The 15,945-nt window shown below is 31.1% G+C and overlaps 1 protein-coding gene and 1 non-coding gene across 4 annotated transcripts in view; both read left to right on the forward strand.

The window, feature by feature from the left end:
• The window catches only part of LOC105143113 (orexin/Hypocretin receptor type 1), a 48,793-nt gene that overhangs the window by 940 nt on the left and 31,908 nt on the right, over positions 1-15,945 (forward strand). For all 3 annotated transcript variants that reach the window (XR_015547114.1, XM_087412439.1, XM_011051158.2), the window contains exon 2: positions 7,186-7,912. Coding sequence is in view for 2 of the 3 variants with exons in the window: in XM_087412439.1 (XP_087268565.1) it covers positions 7,457-7,912 (456 nt within the window). In the remaining variant the exon portion in view is untranslated. The remainder of the gene's footprint in view (positions 1-7,185; positions 7,913-15,945) is intronic.
• LOC147907617 (U11 spliceosomal RNA) lies at positions 11,861-11,998 on the forward strand. The gene has a single exon (XR_015547250.1). It is a non-coding gene; the product is annotated as a U11 spliceosomal RNA (small nuclear RNA).

Consider the following 15,945-nt stretch of genomic DNA (forward strand, 5'->3'; position numbering starts at 1 on the left):
TTCTATGTGTAGTATAATATTAAAAAATATTTTTATGAAATTTGTACATAAATATGTATACATTTAATTTATACAAGTAAAAGTGTCACACCTAATTAGAAACGTTTAAACAATAAGCAATTAAGTACATGTTATGTATATTTAGTGTGCGATAATTCATTTAATTAATATCATAAATATTAGATCTTTTTTTTTATTACAAATAAATATTTTTTATTTATACATATATTTATCTTTGTATATTTTAGAAATAATTTTTAAAAGAAATTTTAAATCAGGACAAAATTTTTTCAATTAGAAATTTTAATATAACAAATATTTTTAGAGTGTAAAAGAGAGATGCTATAAAAAACCTGCATTATTAGAACAGATTGAAACATAAAAGAAAATTAAGTCCAGACTATTTTCTTTGTTGGATGGAAAGTAAGAAAACTCGGAAAATGCGTCTGTTTATAGTGAAAGATGAACTTAATTTCGTGGAGTGTTTAGCAAACGTAAAATTCGGGTTATTTTCAACATTTTTCCTTAGTCTTATCTTTATAATCACGCCGAAAGAAGAAAAAATACATAGATCCGAAGCTAATTATAGTATAAATCTATTTAAATATTAAATTCGTATAAAAAAAAGTCTTTTATTGCATGATAGGGTAACTTCGATATATACGCCGCACCTGTCAAAAACTTAATTTATTAAGTATTATTTACTATGTTTAAAGTAAACAAATTATATCAGTAAAAACTTTGTTCTATCTATTATTATGAAAAAAATATTAGAAATCCGAAATATTTATATTTCGTATTGAAAAATAAACTTTTTTAAACTCTTGCATTTTTGCCGTATATCCCATAGGAGTGAGATATATATGGCTACTCATAGAGGAAGTATATATAGGAAGGGGAGTATATATGGCTCACAAAAAATTTACAAATAATACATATAAATAAGACATAAAATGACACAATAACTTATAAAATTTTATAAAGTTTTATTAAGGAATAAGAATGATAAATATGTATATGAAGTAATAAATAATAATTACAATCTTCTCAGATGTACTGCAAGTGTTATGACATGAGGTACATATTCATGTAATGCGTTTATTATATTTAGTGCACTAAATTCAATCTGTGTATTTGTATGCTTATAAATCCCGCTTGTTAAAAATGCCATACATCTCAAACAGATGAGATCTACAAGATAACAAAGAATATAGAGCAAAGTATTTGTATTTTGTTATACAACATACTTACTATTCCTCTACATTCACGAAATAACCACTAAGTCTTTTGCACGTCCTACAGTAATCATTTTATGTAGATAATTTATGATAGCGTTACTTAACACAGTGACAAATCGTTCAATTCACAATAATTTCATTAATATTAACAGTAAGAAACTGAAATCATAACACAATACTAATATAACATAAAGGCAACAGAGTAGTGTGGGAAAATTATCCTCATTCCTTCTATTTTTTTCTGACTTCTACGACGTAAATTCCAGCGTGGCATATTTGCCGAAGTTACCCTATGCTTTATGCAAGCGTAAAATCCCAAGTACTATAGACGCTTCTGACAGTTTCACCTCTATATTTTGCCGCACTGAAAATTCGGAATGATGCCGCAAATATGAACAAGGTGTGTAAATCTGTCTAAATATTTGATTCAAAACGTATATACAGGAAATAAGCGTATAATCTTGCGATGTAGCGGCATATATTCGCTAAGGAAGACCATTACTATTATGAGCCAACCGGGAAAGGAAGCCCACGCGATTGTTCATTGTGAAGTGACTAAACGTGACCGTACCTTCATAGGTAACGTTAAAATTTCATTGCGCATTTTCGCATTTACGTCTTTCAACGAGAGAGAGAGAGAGAGAGAGAGAGAGAGAGAGAGAGAGGGGGGGGGGGAGTGTGTGTGTGTGTGTGTGTGTGTGTGTGTGTGTGTGTGTGTGAGTGTGTGGGCGAAAAACCGGGAACGAATATTATGAGCTTCTCGTTCAGAACTCGTGATTGAATTTAACGAGTTGTTTTGGCAATCAGCCCCGCGAATAACCACGATGCATATCGCAATGAACGAGATCCATGCAACACGACAATAAATCAGCACGACGTTATACGGTAGCCGATACAGCGAATTCAATGGGGTTTGCATTCGTACTTGGAACGGAAATTTATGCAGTCAGCTTTTCTCTGACGGCGTATCTAATGCGTTTGTCCTCGACTGTAGAGACCGATCCATCGGGAGGTGACGTGAATTAGACCTCTCACGTCCAGAATGGGAGAAAGAGGATTTATTTCGCACATTCAACTTTTAATTAATCATACAATTGATCGTTAGTATCGTCAATAATGGACCGCACATCGCGTACGAAAGTTAAATTAATCCTCGATATATATACATGTGCACACTGAGGGAAATGTTTAACAGATAACCATTTATTTTGTAGATATGTGATTAACGAAAATTTTCTTACTGTTTCATTTTTTAGTTAAAATAATTACATTTTTATAACAAAGAGTAAAATAACAAAAATTCTGTTAGATTAAATTCGCAATTTGATTAGATTAATCAAATTTTGATTAGAACAGCACAATTTTTAAATAAAAAAAATAAAAAAGTTTTTGTTAGTCACGTATCAATAAAATAAATATAGTTATACGTATTAAACATTTCCTTCGGTATAATGTCTCACACACTTATAATACATACATACAACGGTTCAATTTCCGTAATTCTTCCGGAAGCGTATATATTTTCCGTTTGCATAATTAATTGTATACCTCGATCGTCTCACGTTCGATTAGAATCGAAAACGTGCGAATCGCGTTACAAAATAGTTTTACAAATACAAATGCCATTGAAATGCCATGAAATAAAATTTATGTACTAAAATAGGAAGTAACTCGTATGAAAGGTACAACGGGTCGTTTCAATTATATCCGACGGGGTCGTGAAAGTTTTACGAGTAAGTGTCTCGTTGTTCACGATGCAATAAAAGAGTAGAGAGAAAAAGAGGAAACTTTCTAACAGAACATTAGCACTTTTTTATTGGTTAGCAGTTTTTACGGTTAGGTGGGAAATAACAATAAAAAGTTTTCGATAAGGATCAAAATTGCATCGTTATTTTCTTCACCGACAGTTAAAAAAGACTTTAAAAGTGAGATCATTATGTCAACGTAAACTGAAAGACGAAGATTAATCTTAAACAGTGTAATCTGTAAAACAAAACTTGGAGACTAATAAGATTAGCTCCGATAACCAACTGAGTTTGTAGTAATTATTAAAAAGATAATAAATAGCACACAAATTATACTTATAATACCTTCTCATTACGCAAAATGTAAATGTCATTACATAATGATATTACACAGGAGTGTTAAATGATCCGTAATATCTCATATTACAAATAATATTAATGATTTTATGTCTATATTAGCAATATAACATCTACAGTATCAATATTGTTAAAATAACACATTGTGTCAACAATATTATTTATGTATTTGAACTGTTTTAATATTAGGTGTTGGAATTAATTCGTAGCGTTTTTTTAATGAAAGAATGTTATTTATTTCACATGAGCATTAAAAAATACATTAATGAAAGTACTTCCCATCACTTTCTACTACTTTTGACCATCTTTCGGGCAGTGAATGAATACCGCGTCGGAAGAACTGTTCATCTTTAGATGAAATCCAGGAATCGAACCATTTTGTACAATCTTCGTAAGATGTGAACTTCTGCTCGCACAAGCTATGAGCTAATGATCGAAACAAGTGGTAGTCGCTAGGTGCAATATCAGGAGAATACGGCGGGTGCGGTAGCACTTCCCATTTAAGTGTTTCCAGGTATGTTTTTACCGGTTTTGCAACGTGTGGGCGAGCATTGTCGTGCAGCAAGATGACTTTATCGTGTCTTTCGAAGTATTCCGACCGTTTTTGCTTCAATGCACGGCTCAAGCGCATCAGTTGCCGTCGGTAGAGATCTCCAGTAACGGTTTCATGCGGTTTTAGCAGTTCGTAGTATATGACACCCTTCTGATCCCACCAAATACAGAGCAGGAGCTTTGAGCCATGGATATTGGGCTTTGCCACTGATGTTGATGGTTCGCCGGGCTTAACCCATGACTTTCTGCGCTTTGGATTGTCATAATGGATCCACTTTTCGTCACCGGTAACAATCCGATGCAAAAAACCTTTTCTTTTCTGCCGTTGAAGCAGCAGTTCGCACGTGAGAAAACGTCTCTCAATATCCCTTGGTTTCAATTCATATGGGACCCAATGTCCTTCCTTCTGGATCATGCCCAAACTTTTAAGACGTTTTCCTATTGTTGAGAAGTCAACTTCCAATGACGTAGATAATTCTTTAAGTATTTGACATGAGTTTTCATTGAGCAGTGCCTGCAAATCGTTATCTTCAAATTTTTTCGGCTGACCAGGTCGCTCCTTGTCATCCAAGTCGAAATCACCAGCTTTAAAACGTGCAAATCACTTCCTACACGTTTGCTCAGCCAGAGCATGTTCACTATACACATCCACTAAAATACGATGAGCTTCAGCTGCACTTTTGTTCATATTAAAGTAATGAAGCAAAACTCCCCGCAAAAACACTTTATCTGGCATAAATTTTGACATATTCAATGAATTATACAGTATTGTTATTTATGATTTCAAGAAAGGTTATGTACGGCAAATGACGTCCTATGATAGATGTTTACAATGTATACAGAACTATAGGTAACAACGAAATAGTGTACTGCTTGTGCCATCTCTTGTAAAACGCTACGAATTAATTCCAACACCTAATATAATTAGGAGTATATAATTTGAAAAAGACGAAAATCTTGATACTGATTCTTCTCCAATCCAATTAATAATCATCCTTAAAATTTAAGAATGCATAAAAGATTTAAAAGTTTCGAAATTTTTTTATCTTTATTGACTGACATACAAATAATTATCGATAAGACTACGCAAAAGTGAAGTCTGTAGTATCTCAAAATTGCCGCAAAAGTATTTATTTCTTTGTAATATTATAAATTTCTATTGATAAAAATTTAACTAACAATTCACATTCCATATTTTTCATTCCGCAAGCCATTAGAAATAAAAAATTCTTTCTAAATTTAACTTAGAAGCAAATAGATAATCAACTATTTTCTCTCATTCAGTTTAAAGTGAAGTTATTTTACGCACGGGAAATATGATAAGATATCTTGAATTACGGTATAAATAAATGAATTATGATTTATGAGATACGACGTTAAGAAAAATGGAATTGAGCTGTACCTGAGCTGTAATCTATATGCAAACGGCTTTTCTGAACTTACGATATAAATTAGTCATAGCTATAATATTTACCTTTAATAAAATAGATCGATAGAAGTTAGCTGATTATATAAAGTTCGGTATTAAATTAAATATACGCGAAGAAGTAAAATATGTTAATGACATACATTTTGTTAATAATAATTGTTAATAACAGTAACAATCTAAATTGTTACACATTGGATGTTTTTCATTTGGTGGATACAAGTCGAGACAATTCAATAAAACAAACTGACGTTATTTGTCATTATTTTATTCATCAGTCAAATGATATTAATGTTAAAATGACATATTAATATTAAAATGACATTTTTAACATTCATTTAACATATCATTCATTAATATAAAAATAAACGGCAAATAATGTTAGTTTGTTTGCTAAAAAGTATCATTCTGTCTTTGCTATCTATGGAATGCCAAGGGAAACAGAATGACTTATATCATAGACGGAGAAAGCAAACTTTATGTCTTTTATATTTCTGTATATACGTAACGGAAATCGCATTTCTTGGATATTTATTACGAATTGAAAATTATTGGTAAAAAACAGTATCTTGCGAGAAATCGTCTTTGCACATTTCATCTTACATCTCTAACGTTCTAATTCAATAAACTCTAGCGATAGATACCGCCGGTCTATTTCACCGTCGACTACTAAGCTTTTAGCATCATACAAAAAGACCTTATATTGAATTTATCGACAAACAAGATGATATTATGCAATTACGATAAAACAGCATAGATTTGATAATTCCATATTAATCAGTGTCTGAAATAATAATATCATAAATTAACATAACAACAAAACATTTTAAACACAAAAAGTTCGTATTGAATTTACAACAAATAAAATAAAAATGACATGTAATTATAGAAAAACTGTTCAGATTTAATAGCTTCATGTTAACCAGAATAAAAAATAGTGATATTATAAATTAAATACAAATTTCAAACGTTCACTTATTTTATTCAAATCGTTTACTAATTTTATTTGTTTTTACCGTAAAACGTCTGCAAACTCTAAAAGTTTGAAATGTATAAATTCAATTGGTGAGACTAACTGTGAGGATAATGAGAAGAAATTTTTCACTTTTCACATTTTCGCCCTAGGGAGAAAGTTACATAATAGCTTGATTGATATTATTCGAATGATTATGTCACTCTTCCCTATCACTTGCGAGATTTCAAGGTATTTTATCAATTATGTATCAATTTAATTAAATATCTAGGATGTAACGCCGATTCGCACGTTTATTCGTGTATAACTGACTTGGTAATGTGTTTTTAATTTATCAATTATTGTCTAATTAAAGAATTCCAAAACAAAGTTAAAAAAGAGAAAGGCAAAGTCTCCTGATTTATGAAAATTGATTTAGATGAAGCATATTTGAATATCTCATCTATAAATATTTTATGCCTGTCTGAACGCTATGATTAAATTAGGAAAATGCGGTTTGGCAGGTAAATCTACTTTTTCAGATCTTGCAAGTTGAACATCCATGACATCCAGCTAGGAAATGTATTACAGTTAGGAACACACCTGAAGATATTCAAGCACAGTATAGAAATATTGTATTTCTATATAGAAGATAAATTCAATTTCGACAAATATATATACATATGTTCTTTATCGCGCATAATAGAAGCTGTTTATAATCGCGCTTTGAAGAGCAGAATGCCCGCGCCAAAGAAATTCTATGTTAAGGTCATACAAGCATAGTCGCTTGTGAAAGAGAGGGTGAACTTTAAAAGTGTAGTTCAACATTGTGGAAATATCACTTCAGCGACACTTCAGCGCTACGTTTTATCTACATTCAGATTTACATTCGTGTGTTCGCGATTTATTTTACAGGTTGTTTGACTAAATCCCATCGTGACGCAACAATGTAGTATCACTGTAATGGACATTTTACACTCTGTTACGTTAATACGATCGATAATTCGCCTAATAATTAATCCACCCTAATTCCGTCAGTCAATGAATCCACGATGCTGATAAAACATCGCGCGTAACTGGAAACGGATCGCAATTGAATCGTTTTCACGTGTACATTTAATTGTGTTAACTGCGCACGAGCGACGATTTGCAGTGAGATATTATGACACAATAAGATTGAATAAACATGAATCTCGCTGTGATGATTATCATCTGGCTTGTATCGGTGACGCCACGTTTATGTGACGCACTCGACGAGGATGGGATCGATTATTATTCGTTCGCGGACAATGATGGCAACTTCGAGTACACCAACGTTACGAATTGCACCAACGATTACTGCATCCCGGACGAGGATTACATCGAGTTGATGGTGCAGCACATATTTCCGAAATTTACTGACTGGGTGCTCATTGCAATGCACAGCGTCGTCTTCATAATCGGCCTAATTGGCAACGCACTTGTCTGCATGGCCGTCTATCGCAATCACTCGATGCGTACCGTGACTAATTATTTCATCGTCAATCTGGCGGTGGCTGATCTTCTCGTTCTGCTGATCTGCCTGCCGCCGTCGGTTCTCTGGGACGTCACGGAGACTTGGTTCCTCGGATTAAAACTCTGCAAAGCCGTGCCGTATCTTCAGGTAAGCGTTTTCACCCGGTTAAGAATTATCGAAACATTTCCACATCTTGGTTGTTCAATTGATCGAATCGATTTCCAAGGCAAAACGATTATAAAGTTCGTTTTTACAATATATGGTACCTAAAGATTAAAAATAACCAAGAAATTCCAAACCAAGAAATGAATGAATTTCATTGATAAATGTGAGTGATAACCTTTAATCTTTAGGTAACCGTATATTATGAAATTGGATCTAAGAGAGTTTAAAAATGTCAAAGAGAATTTCAAAATGTTAATTGACTTTATATTCATTGTACACGCGAGAAAATCTTACGATTCGTTTAACTTTCTTATTTTAAAATTTATCAAATTACGAAACTTAATTAAGATTATGAGAAGCAATGAGACTTCCGTATCACTTAATATATAGGGTGTCCCAACTTTTTGACACATCGCTTGTGAGTAGATCGATCGGACTGAGTCCTTGAAAAGTCCTTTATTATTTTGCCATTTTTGTAATGAGATATTAATTTCTGCAGAGAAAGATTGCTGGAATAAGCGGATAAAATCAATGTATAAGATAACTTTAAAATATCTTAAAATTATTTATGTATCTCGATTTTAAATATTCTGCTTATTAGATAATTAAAAAAAGATTGTGAAAATTGTAAAATAATAAAAGACTTTTCGATTCAATTAAGTCCGTTCTATCTGCCTACAAGTCAAAAAGTTTGGGACACCCAATATACTAAATGATACGGAAGTCTCATTACTTCTCATGATCTTAATTAAGTTTCGTAATTTGATCCAGTTTATTAAGGTATCCATTTTCGAGGAGAATTAGAGAAGTGTTTGATTCGCAAATTGTCCCTATTTGCACGTAGATAAGTTGAAATTATTTCCTTTCAGCAATAGATTCTTGTACGACTTATTACTTAGAGTCTAGAATCTTGAATTTCCTATACGCTACAGAATTATTTGAATAAACGAAATTGTCTAAAAATTCTCATTAAAACGTCAAACGCCAAAATCGAAAATCGTTTTTCTGTATTACACTATGATATTTTTTAAAATAAATTTTATGTCAATTTTTTATTATTAGATGGACATTGCGATTTGCAATTTAAATAATTGTCATGTTGCGATTTAATGATTACAATTATATATTATAATTATCTCTTTTTTTAAATTTTGATTTATCTTTTTTTATCTCAAAAGAGATTGTATTCGACGAAATGAAGATGAATTTTTTTTTATTTTCTAAAATTTGTTCTAAAGACTTTTGAAGAGGACGATAAAAGACTTCTCCAAACTACGTGTGGAATGGAAACTTCCTGAAATACTTCTTTATGTAGAAACAAAAAACCTAAACGAAAAACTTCATGAATCTCCTAGTTCTCGCATGTACGTTTGTCTAGAAACTTACTTAGATGTAATCTCAGTCTCTATATCATTCGATTTAATATCCCACAAAGTATATTCCGACAGCACGGATTTTGCGAACACATTGATTCGCGATTTACGTGATGAAACTGACAAAAACTCCGACGCATTTTCTGTTAGACGCGGTTTCCCCGAGAGCGGCTTCTCAGAAAACACCCTGATATTCCCAAACCATCTCGGAATTCGCAATTACCACGACACGGAAGTCAGGCGGAATATATTTTATAGGCGAGATTAGCTTCTGTGCATCTCATTCTGTTTTTGCACGATTCCACCCCATCGATCGTTGCACTTGTCACAATGTCGAAAAATAAAATTGAAAATCTTGAAACACAACTATTGGTATTCATCGCATCAGATATTTCAGGTAAAAGCTTTGATTTTATTTTTCGACGTTGTGATATAATTTTAAATTTATAATTCAAATAATTTATCGCCTTTTCACATATTTGTAAAACTGATATTTAAAGCGCCATGTTTTAGAATTTAATATTATAATATAATTTTATTAATCTTATAAAATAACAATGAAGTGAATGAGAAGTGACAAAAAGTTTTAAGCTTCAAACGGTTTATGTACAATTTTTTCATTTTCCTTTTTGTACGTACTCGATCGTGTATATGAAAGATTTATTTTTAAAAATTTTCTCTTGCTTTTCCTGGAAATACAAATATATGAAAATGTGTTCCCCAAATATATGAATATGTGTCATGCAAAGCATTATGCGTATAAGAGCCGAGTCGCGTTCTGAAAGTTTGTTTTTACATCGAGAATACATGTATTCAGATACTTGTACCAAGACTAATTAATTTCAACTGCACTTGCATTTCATTAACATTTCAATTTTTTAAACGAAATTATAGTTAATAGCAAAAACCAATTAAGTATGCATATGTTGTATGCATATACATATATATATGGTATATACGTAACTTGCATCATATTTAGATAAACAATATAAAATTCAACCACAATATCTCACGGGAGAGAGAGAGTAAAGAATCTTTTTTCTTACTCATGAAAATAAATATTGTAAATGCTATTCTATATTTATAATAATTTCTTAAAAATAATAAAATAGCTGATATATAACATGAGTAAAATAAATTAATTGTTCAGATTCAGAAGTGTTTTTGATTAAAATAGGTAGCATTGCGGCATTTTGAATAATTAACAGTCCGAATAATCGATATTTTATTACGTTTGTCCTCTATAAGTTAAATGAATAGACATAAATAATGCGAAATTGCATCTAATCTATCATATATGTATATGAAGTATATTTATGGAGGCGAACTTTATTTTCTACTAGCACGCAATACTGATGAATCAGTGTAATAAAAATCCTCTTACCTAAGTTTAACTCAATTATCAATTGCATTACTTTGCCGATATTAAGCTTTTCAACAGGCTACGCTATTGTTAATTTGAGTGCATAGTTAATTCTGTTTGCTAATGCTTTGCAGCTGTTAATGAGAGAATCTTCGCAGAAAATTGATCATGCATTTCATTTAAATCCAACGACCGATTAGCTTATTATCGGAATATTTTTTAGAGCATTTATAATTCATTACAAAACATAATTCAATAATTAAGATCTCTGACTTATAATTGTTGTCAAATTGAATTATAATATAAAATTGCGCATTGGTAGATACAAGATGTAATAAATTAATCATTTTTTCTATCATGTTCAAAATTATAAAAAATCTCTAAGATTATACGAAATGTTTTTCCGATTTGTAATATTCAATAAGTAATAAATAAATGGTTTTATTATGTGTGAACATAACATCAAAAATGAATTTACAACATGAAAAAATTGAAAAGTTCATACAAACATTTATCTTATTTTCAAGTTACAGAAGTTTCGTGTTTCATTTTCATTACAAACTAAGGTAGCGTAGCTTCATCATTCCGGTCTTTAAAGAAATTAGAGAGAGAGAGAGTAAGATACGTGAAGATGTACGAAGATTCTATGCTTAATTCAGTATATAATTAACGAACACAAAAATATTTGTAACTTGGGTACAAGATCAAATAGAAATACAAAAAAATGTTTATAAAAACTTCTTGTTATTTTTATGTCTCAAACCTATTTCTGAAATTATACCTACATGTTATGAAATACCCAAATATTTTTGTGTGTACAATAACAAAAATTGAAAGTTGAAAAAATTAAGAAAATAATTATACAATAATAAAATTAATATAAATATACGTAACTATAGAGCGATTATAAAACTAATAAAAGTAGTCGTCTTGAAAGATATTTAAATGTAATATGTACATTTGTAGATATAATTTGATGTTATCTATGTAATTGAAAAGATATAAAAGATATAAAAAACATAGAATAAATCGATAAAAACATCGTGGGTCTGAATGCGTCTCGTCATCGTGTTATATATTAAGTATCTGATAGTTTCTCAAACTGTGCGATAGATGGCCAGAGGAGCTACATTTATCTTGTATTTAACTTCCGACTGGCGGGATTTATAAGACACAACGTATGACGGGCCGAGCAAAAAGGGTACTCGCTACTTCAATAGCGCATCGCGTCGATTTAACGTCGGCATGGTGGGGTATGGCTATCAAGACATACCCAGTACGTAATTTTTGGGAATGCGAGGCTGTTGGCTGCCAATAAGCACCGGCGCCTCCACCTTATCTTACTCATAAATACGTAAATGTTTGAAAAATTATCATTGTCTCGTTGAATCTCAATTCGCCTTTTAAAAGACTTTTATTGCGTGAATAAACGTAGTGGAGTATATATGTTAAATAATGTAACGCCTGACATAAAGAAGAGTACGTAGAGAAAATAAATTTCAAGATGTTATGATCTTTTCATGAAAACTTTGATGCAATTTGCATACATATCTTTAAACATATTAAATGCATAAACGTACGTATATGAAATATTTATGTGAAGCTGACTAAAACTAGAACTCAAAAAGAAAATTTTGCAAGATGCTATTAAATTCTTCTGAACTTAGGTTTTGTACATATAAAATATGTATACATATTAATGTACTGAATACTCAATCGCAATTTTGTATTCGATTAAGAGAGAAGTACGTAGTATTAAAACTTTTTTTATGTAAAAATATATAGAATAAATACATATTAATATATTAAAAAATTTTCTTCCGTATTTAATTAAAAATTGAATTTAAAAAAAAAACCGCGATTTTTTTAATCAACTAAATTGATGGCTTTTAAAAATATGTAAAAAATATTTAAAAAATATTTGACGCTATTGATTATTCGTGACAGTATTGAGAACCTGTCTTCGTATAAAAGAATAAAACATTTTTTTTCTGGAAAATTGAATTTTTATATTAAAAAGTCGATACTTTTTTTTTATTTTAAAATGATAAAAGCACAACATTATATTTAAAAAAGAGTTAATTTTTTTTTATAATCTTCAAACAACTTTTTGACTCAATCGTTTTCTGTTAGCTTTAAAAATAGAAATGCTGAATTTTTTATTCGTACTTTAAAAGTCATTGTTGAAATATGTTAATATCTTACTGCGAGCAAATTAACTAAGTTATCAATGCTCTATTATTTAAAGCTTTCAAATCACATCTTGATTTTACTGTTATTATTCCATTTCTTTTTCAAGTTTTTTTCTTCCATTAAAAGTCATGATTATAAATTTTCGTCGAAGTTATTCAGTTTCAATATGAAAACTAATTTTTTTATTCTTATAATTTTACGTATATTAACATTTATAGATTTCTTAATATATCTTTGTTAATTATTTATTTTATTTATAGATTATTTTGTCAGCTATATTCTCAATATACGAAATATTTCAAAAAATTATTACCTTATTTAAAGTACATATTTTATCCTGCACAAAGAACTAATTTTATAACAAGTAAAAATATTAATATTTCAATTTAATTTTGAATATATCCAAGATATATGTTTATAATATATTACAAAATGTGACATATAAATTTAAATGCAAATAGAACGTATGTGCAATTTGATGGTACTGTGTATTAGAAAATATAGTATATAATTTATATGTTAATAGCATACATGATCGTAAAATCAAGCTAAAATTTAAGCAATACGATGTGACGTAGAGAGAGAGAACGATAATATAATAAATATTATTTCACCAACTCGTTATTTTTATGCGTGCAACGCGACGGGAAATCGATGCGCGCCGTTTATCTTTTCATCTATGAACAAGTACTGCAGTTTTGTGAACGTGTTATAAATGACGTACGTTCTACCGGTATATATCGATCCTATAACCTGGAAAGTATCCTGATAATATCTTGTGCTGTTGCATATTCATAATTAGCACGATAGTTCTCACAAATGCCAGCTATGCCAGCAAATGCTAACAATGCAAATTCATTGTATAAAATTCATCAATTAGTAACAAAAAGCAGAAGTCATAAGTCATCATAAGACACTTTGAAAAGTGATTCTTTTATATATATTTGAAAAATTATAAAATGATAAAAGTTATATGAATAATTATTTAATATATAATCTCATTTATAAAAATCACCAACTCATTGACAACAAAATCAATTTTAATTACTTAATCAATATTATTTATTTAATCAAATTAATTAAAAATGTTAATTATAATAAATAAATTAATTATATAAATTTACATTATTTTGAAAACAATGTTCCAGAATTGTAAACATATAGAAAAGGTAATAATAATGTGTATACGTTATGCATACAATCATTATTATCATATTATTATAACTAATATACTTGGACAATGAAAATTGAATATATTACAAATGTTGTGACAAAAATTTCTTTCACGGAAATATATAAAATGCAGATTGTTTCTTTTTTTACGAACTTCTCTGTTATAGTTCGATCACTTGAAGCATGCAAACTTCAATGTTCAATAAATAATGTCGATGTCTCAAGAGTGGTCGATAAGAGTTGATTATATTTTTCGACGTAGTGATGCGTAGTGCTAATTCGTTATAGTATTTATAAAAGAATTTGTTATTCTCGCGCTCAATTGTGTCCCGTACGATTAGTACGTGTCCGTATATGTAAATTCTATTTGTGATGTTCTCTCCCACAGAATGTGCACGCAGAATGCATTACGTATACATCCTTATGTGTCCAATAATGTACGTTCACATATATACACGTCCTTAATCGCACGTGTGTGTTTCTATCTATCCCATTGTACATACCTTAAAACGGCGGCGCATTATTCTCATCGCGGTAATCCGCGACGGCGCGAAAATGGATTAAGCGATTAAAGACACGTGAGAGAAAGGACGGCATTCTTCCGTTGTTACGTGGCCCGAAAACATTTCACGATATTTACAGCAACTCCGGCAGCCAATACGACACAGTATAAAGTCCATTTCGAATGAATCCTCTGGATTCGAGGTCGGTGTCGTCATTCGTTTCTCTCGCGAAATCTCCGTTGCCGCGATTTCGTATTATACAACATTGTACAATAGCGTAACGTGATTCCGTATTAAACAATATTGTATTAGGTGTTGGAATTAATTCGTAGCGTTTTACAAGTGATGGGAAGTACTTTCATTAATGTATTTTTTAATGCTCATGTGAAATAAATAACATTCTTTCATTAAAAAACGCTACGAATTAATTCCAACACCTAATACAATGATGAATAGCGAAACCATACGTGACGTACACGTCTATTGTATGTCGCATCGATCGACCAGCTGATCGTCAATATACTGTCAGAATCCGTCATGTCCGCACGATGGCACGCAGGCTCGCACCTCACGCGTCACGTAAAAATCGCGGAAATAACTCTGGCGAGATTCGGAACAAACGAACTTTGCAATCCATTATTCCGCCCCATAGATCGACAGATAAACAGAAATACCATCGTCGGTGGAAAGTGCCACCGTGCCACCGTTAATATCGATTTGCACGTGCGCGCGATTCAAGAGCGAACGAGCGTGAAACGCAGTCCGGGGACCTGATCGTTCGTGGGTAGATCGCATGTGTTGATTAACACTACTGTAAATTACATTCGACAATGCGCTGTAATTACTATGGATAAATTTCCGCCGAGAATCTTGCAAATATACACAACGTGTGTTCATTTTAATTCCGTCCCATTTTAATTCTTGACACAACGCGCGGGCGGGAATCGCATATTTTTAGAAACACCAACAACTCGCGTCTGCAATTCGTATAACGAATTCAATATTATTAATAACACGTAGATTTATCGTATCGGTCATCCAACGAGCACTGACTCAAAGTTTCTAATTTCTTAACCCTTTAGGGACGAGTTGCAAATTTGCAACGGTCACTTTAAAATTAAATTCAGGATAAATTTGAAATATATTCTGGTGCTGTAAATTAAATATTTAAGAACTAAAGCTGTGGAAATTTATGTAACATTTGAATTCTGAAATATACCTAGTATTTCTACCCGCTAGAAAGGTCGATAGTATAAATATCGACAGATTTTTTATTTACAAATTACTTTTGAGCAAAAGCAGTAAAATATTTGTTTTTGCCAATAACGATGTTTCTAGAGAGTTAAATAATTCCGCCTATACGAACCAAGACATTTTCTCGACGATATTTTCTCTTGAATCGCAGAATGT

Source organism: Acromyrmex echinatior, chromosome 13 (genome assembly GCF_024713525.1).
Source record: "Acromyrmex echinatior isolate Ae372 chromosome 13, ASM2471352v2, whole genome shotgun sequence".
Classification (NCBI taxonomy): domain Eukaryota; kingdom Metazoa; phylum Arthropoda; class Insecta; order Hymenoptera; family Formicidae; genus Acromyrmex; species Acromyrmex echinatior.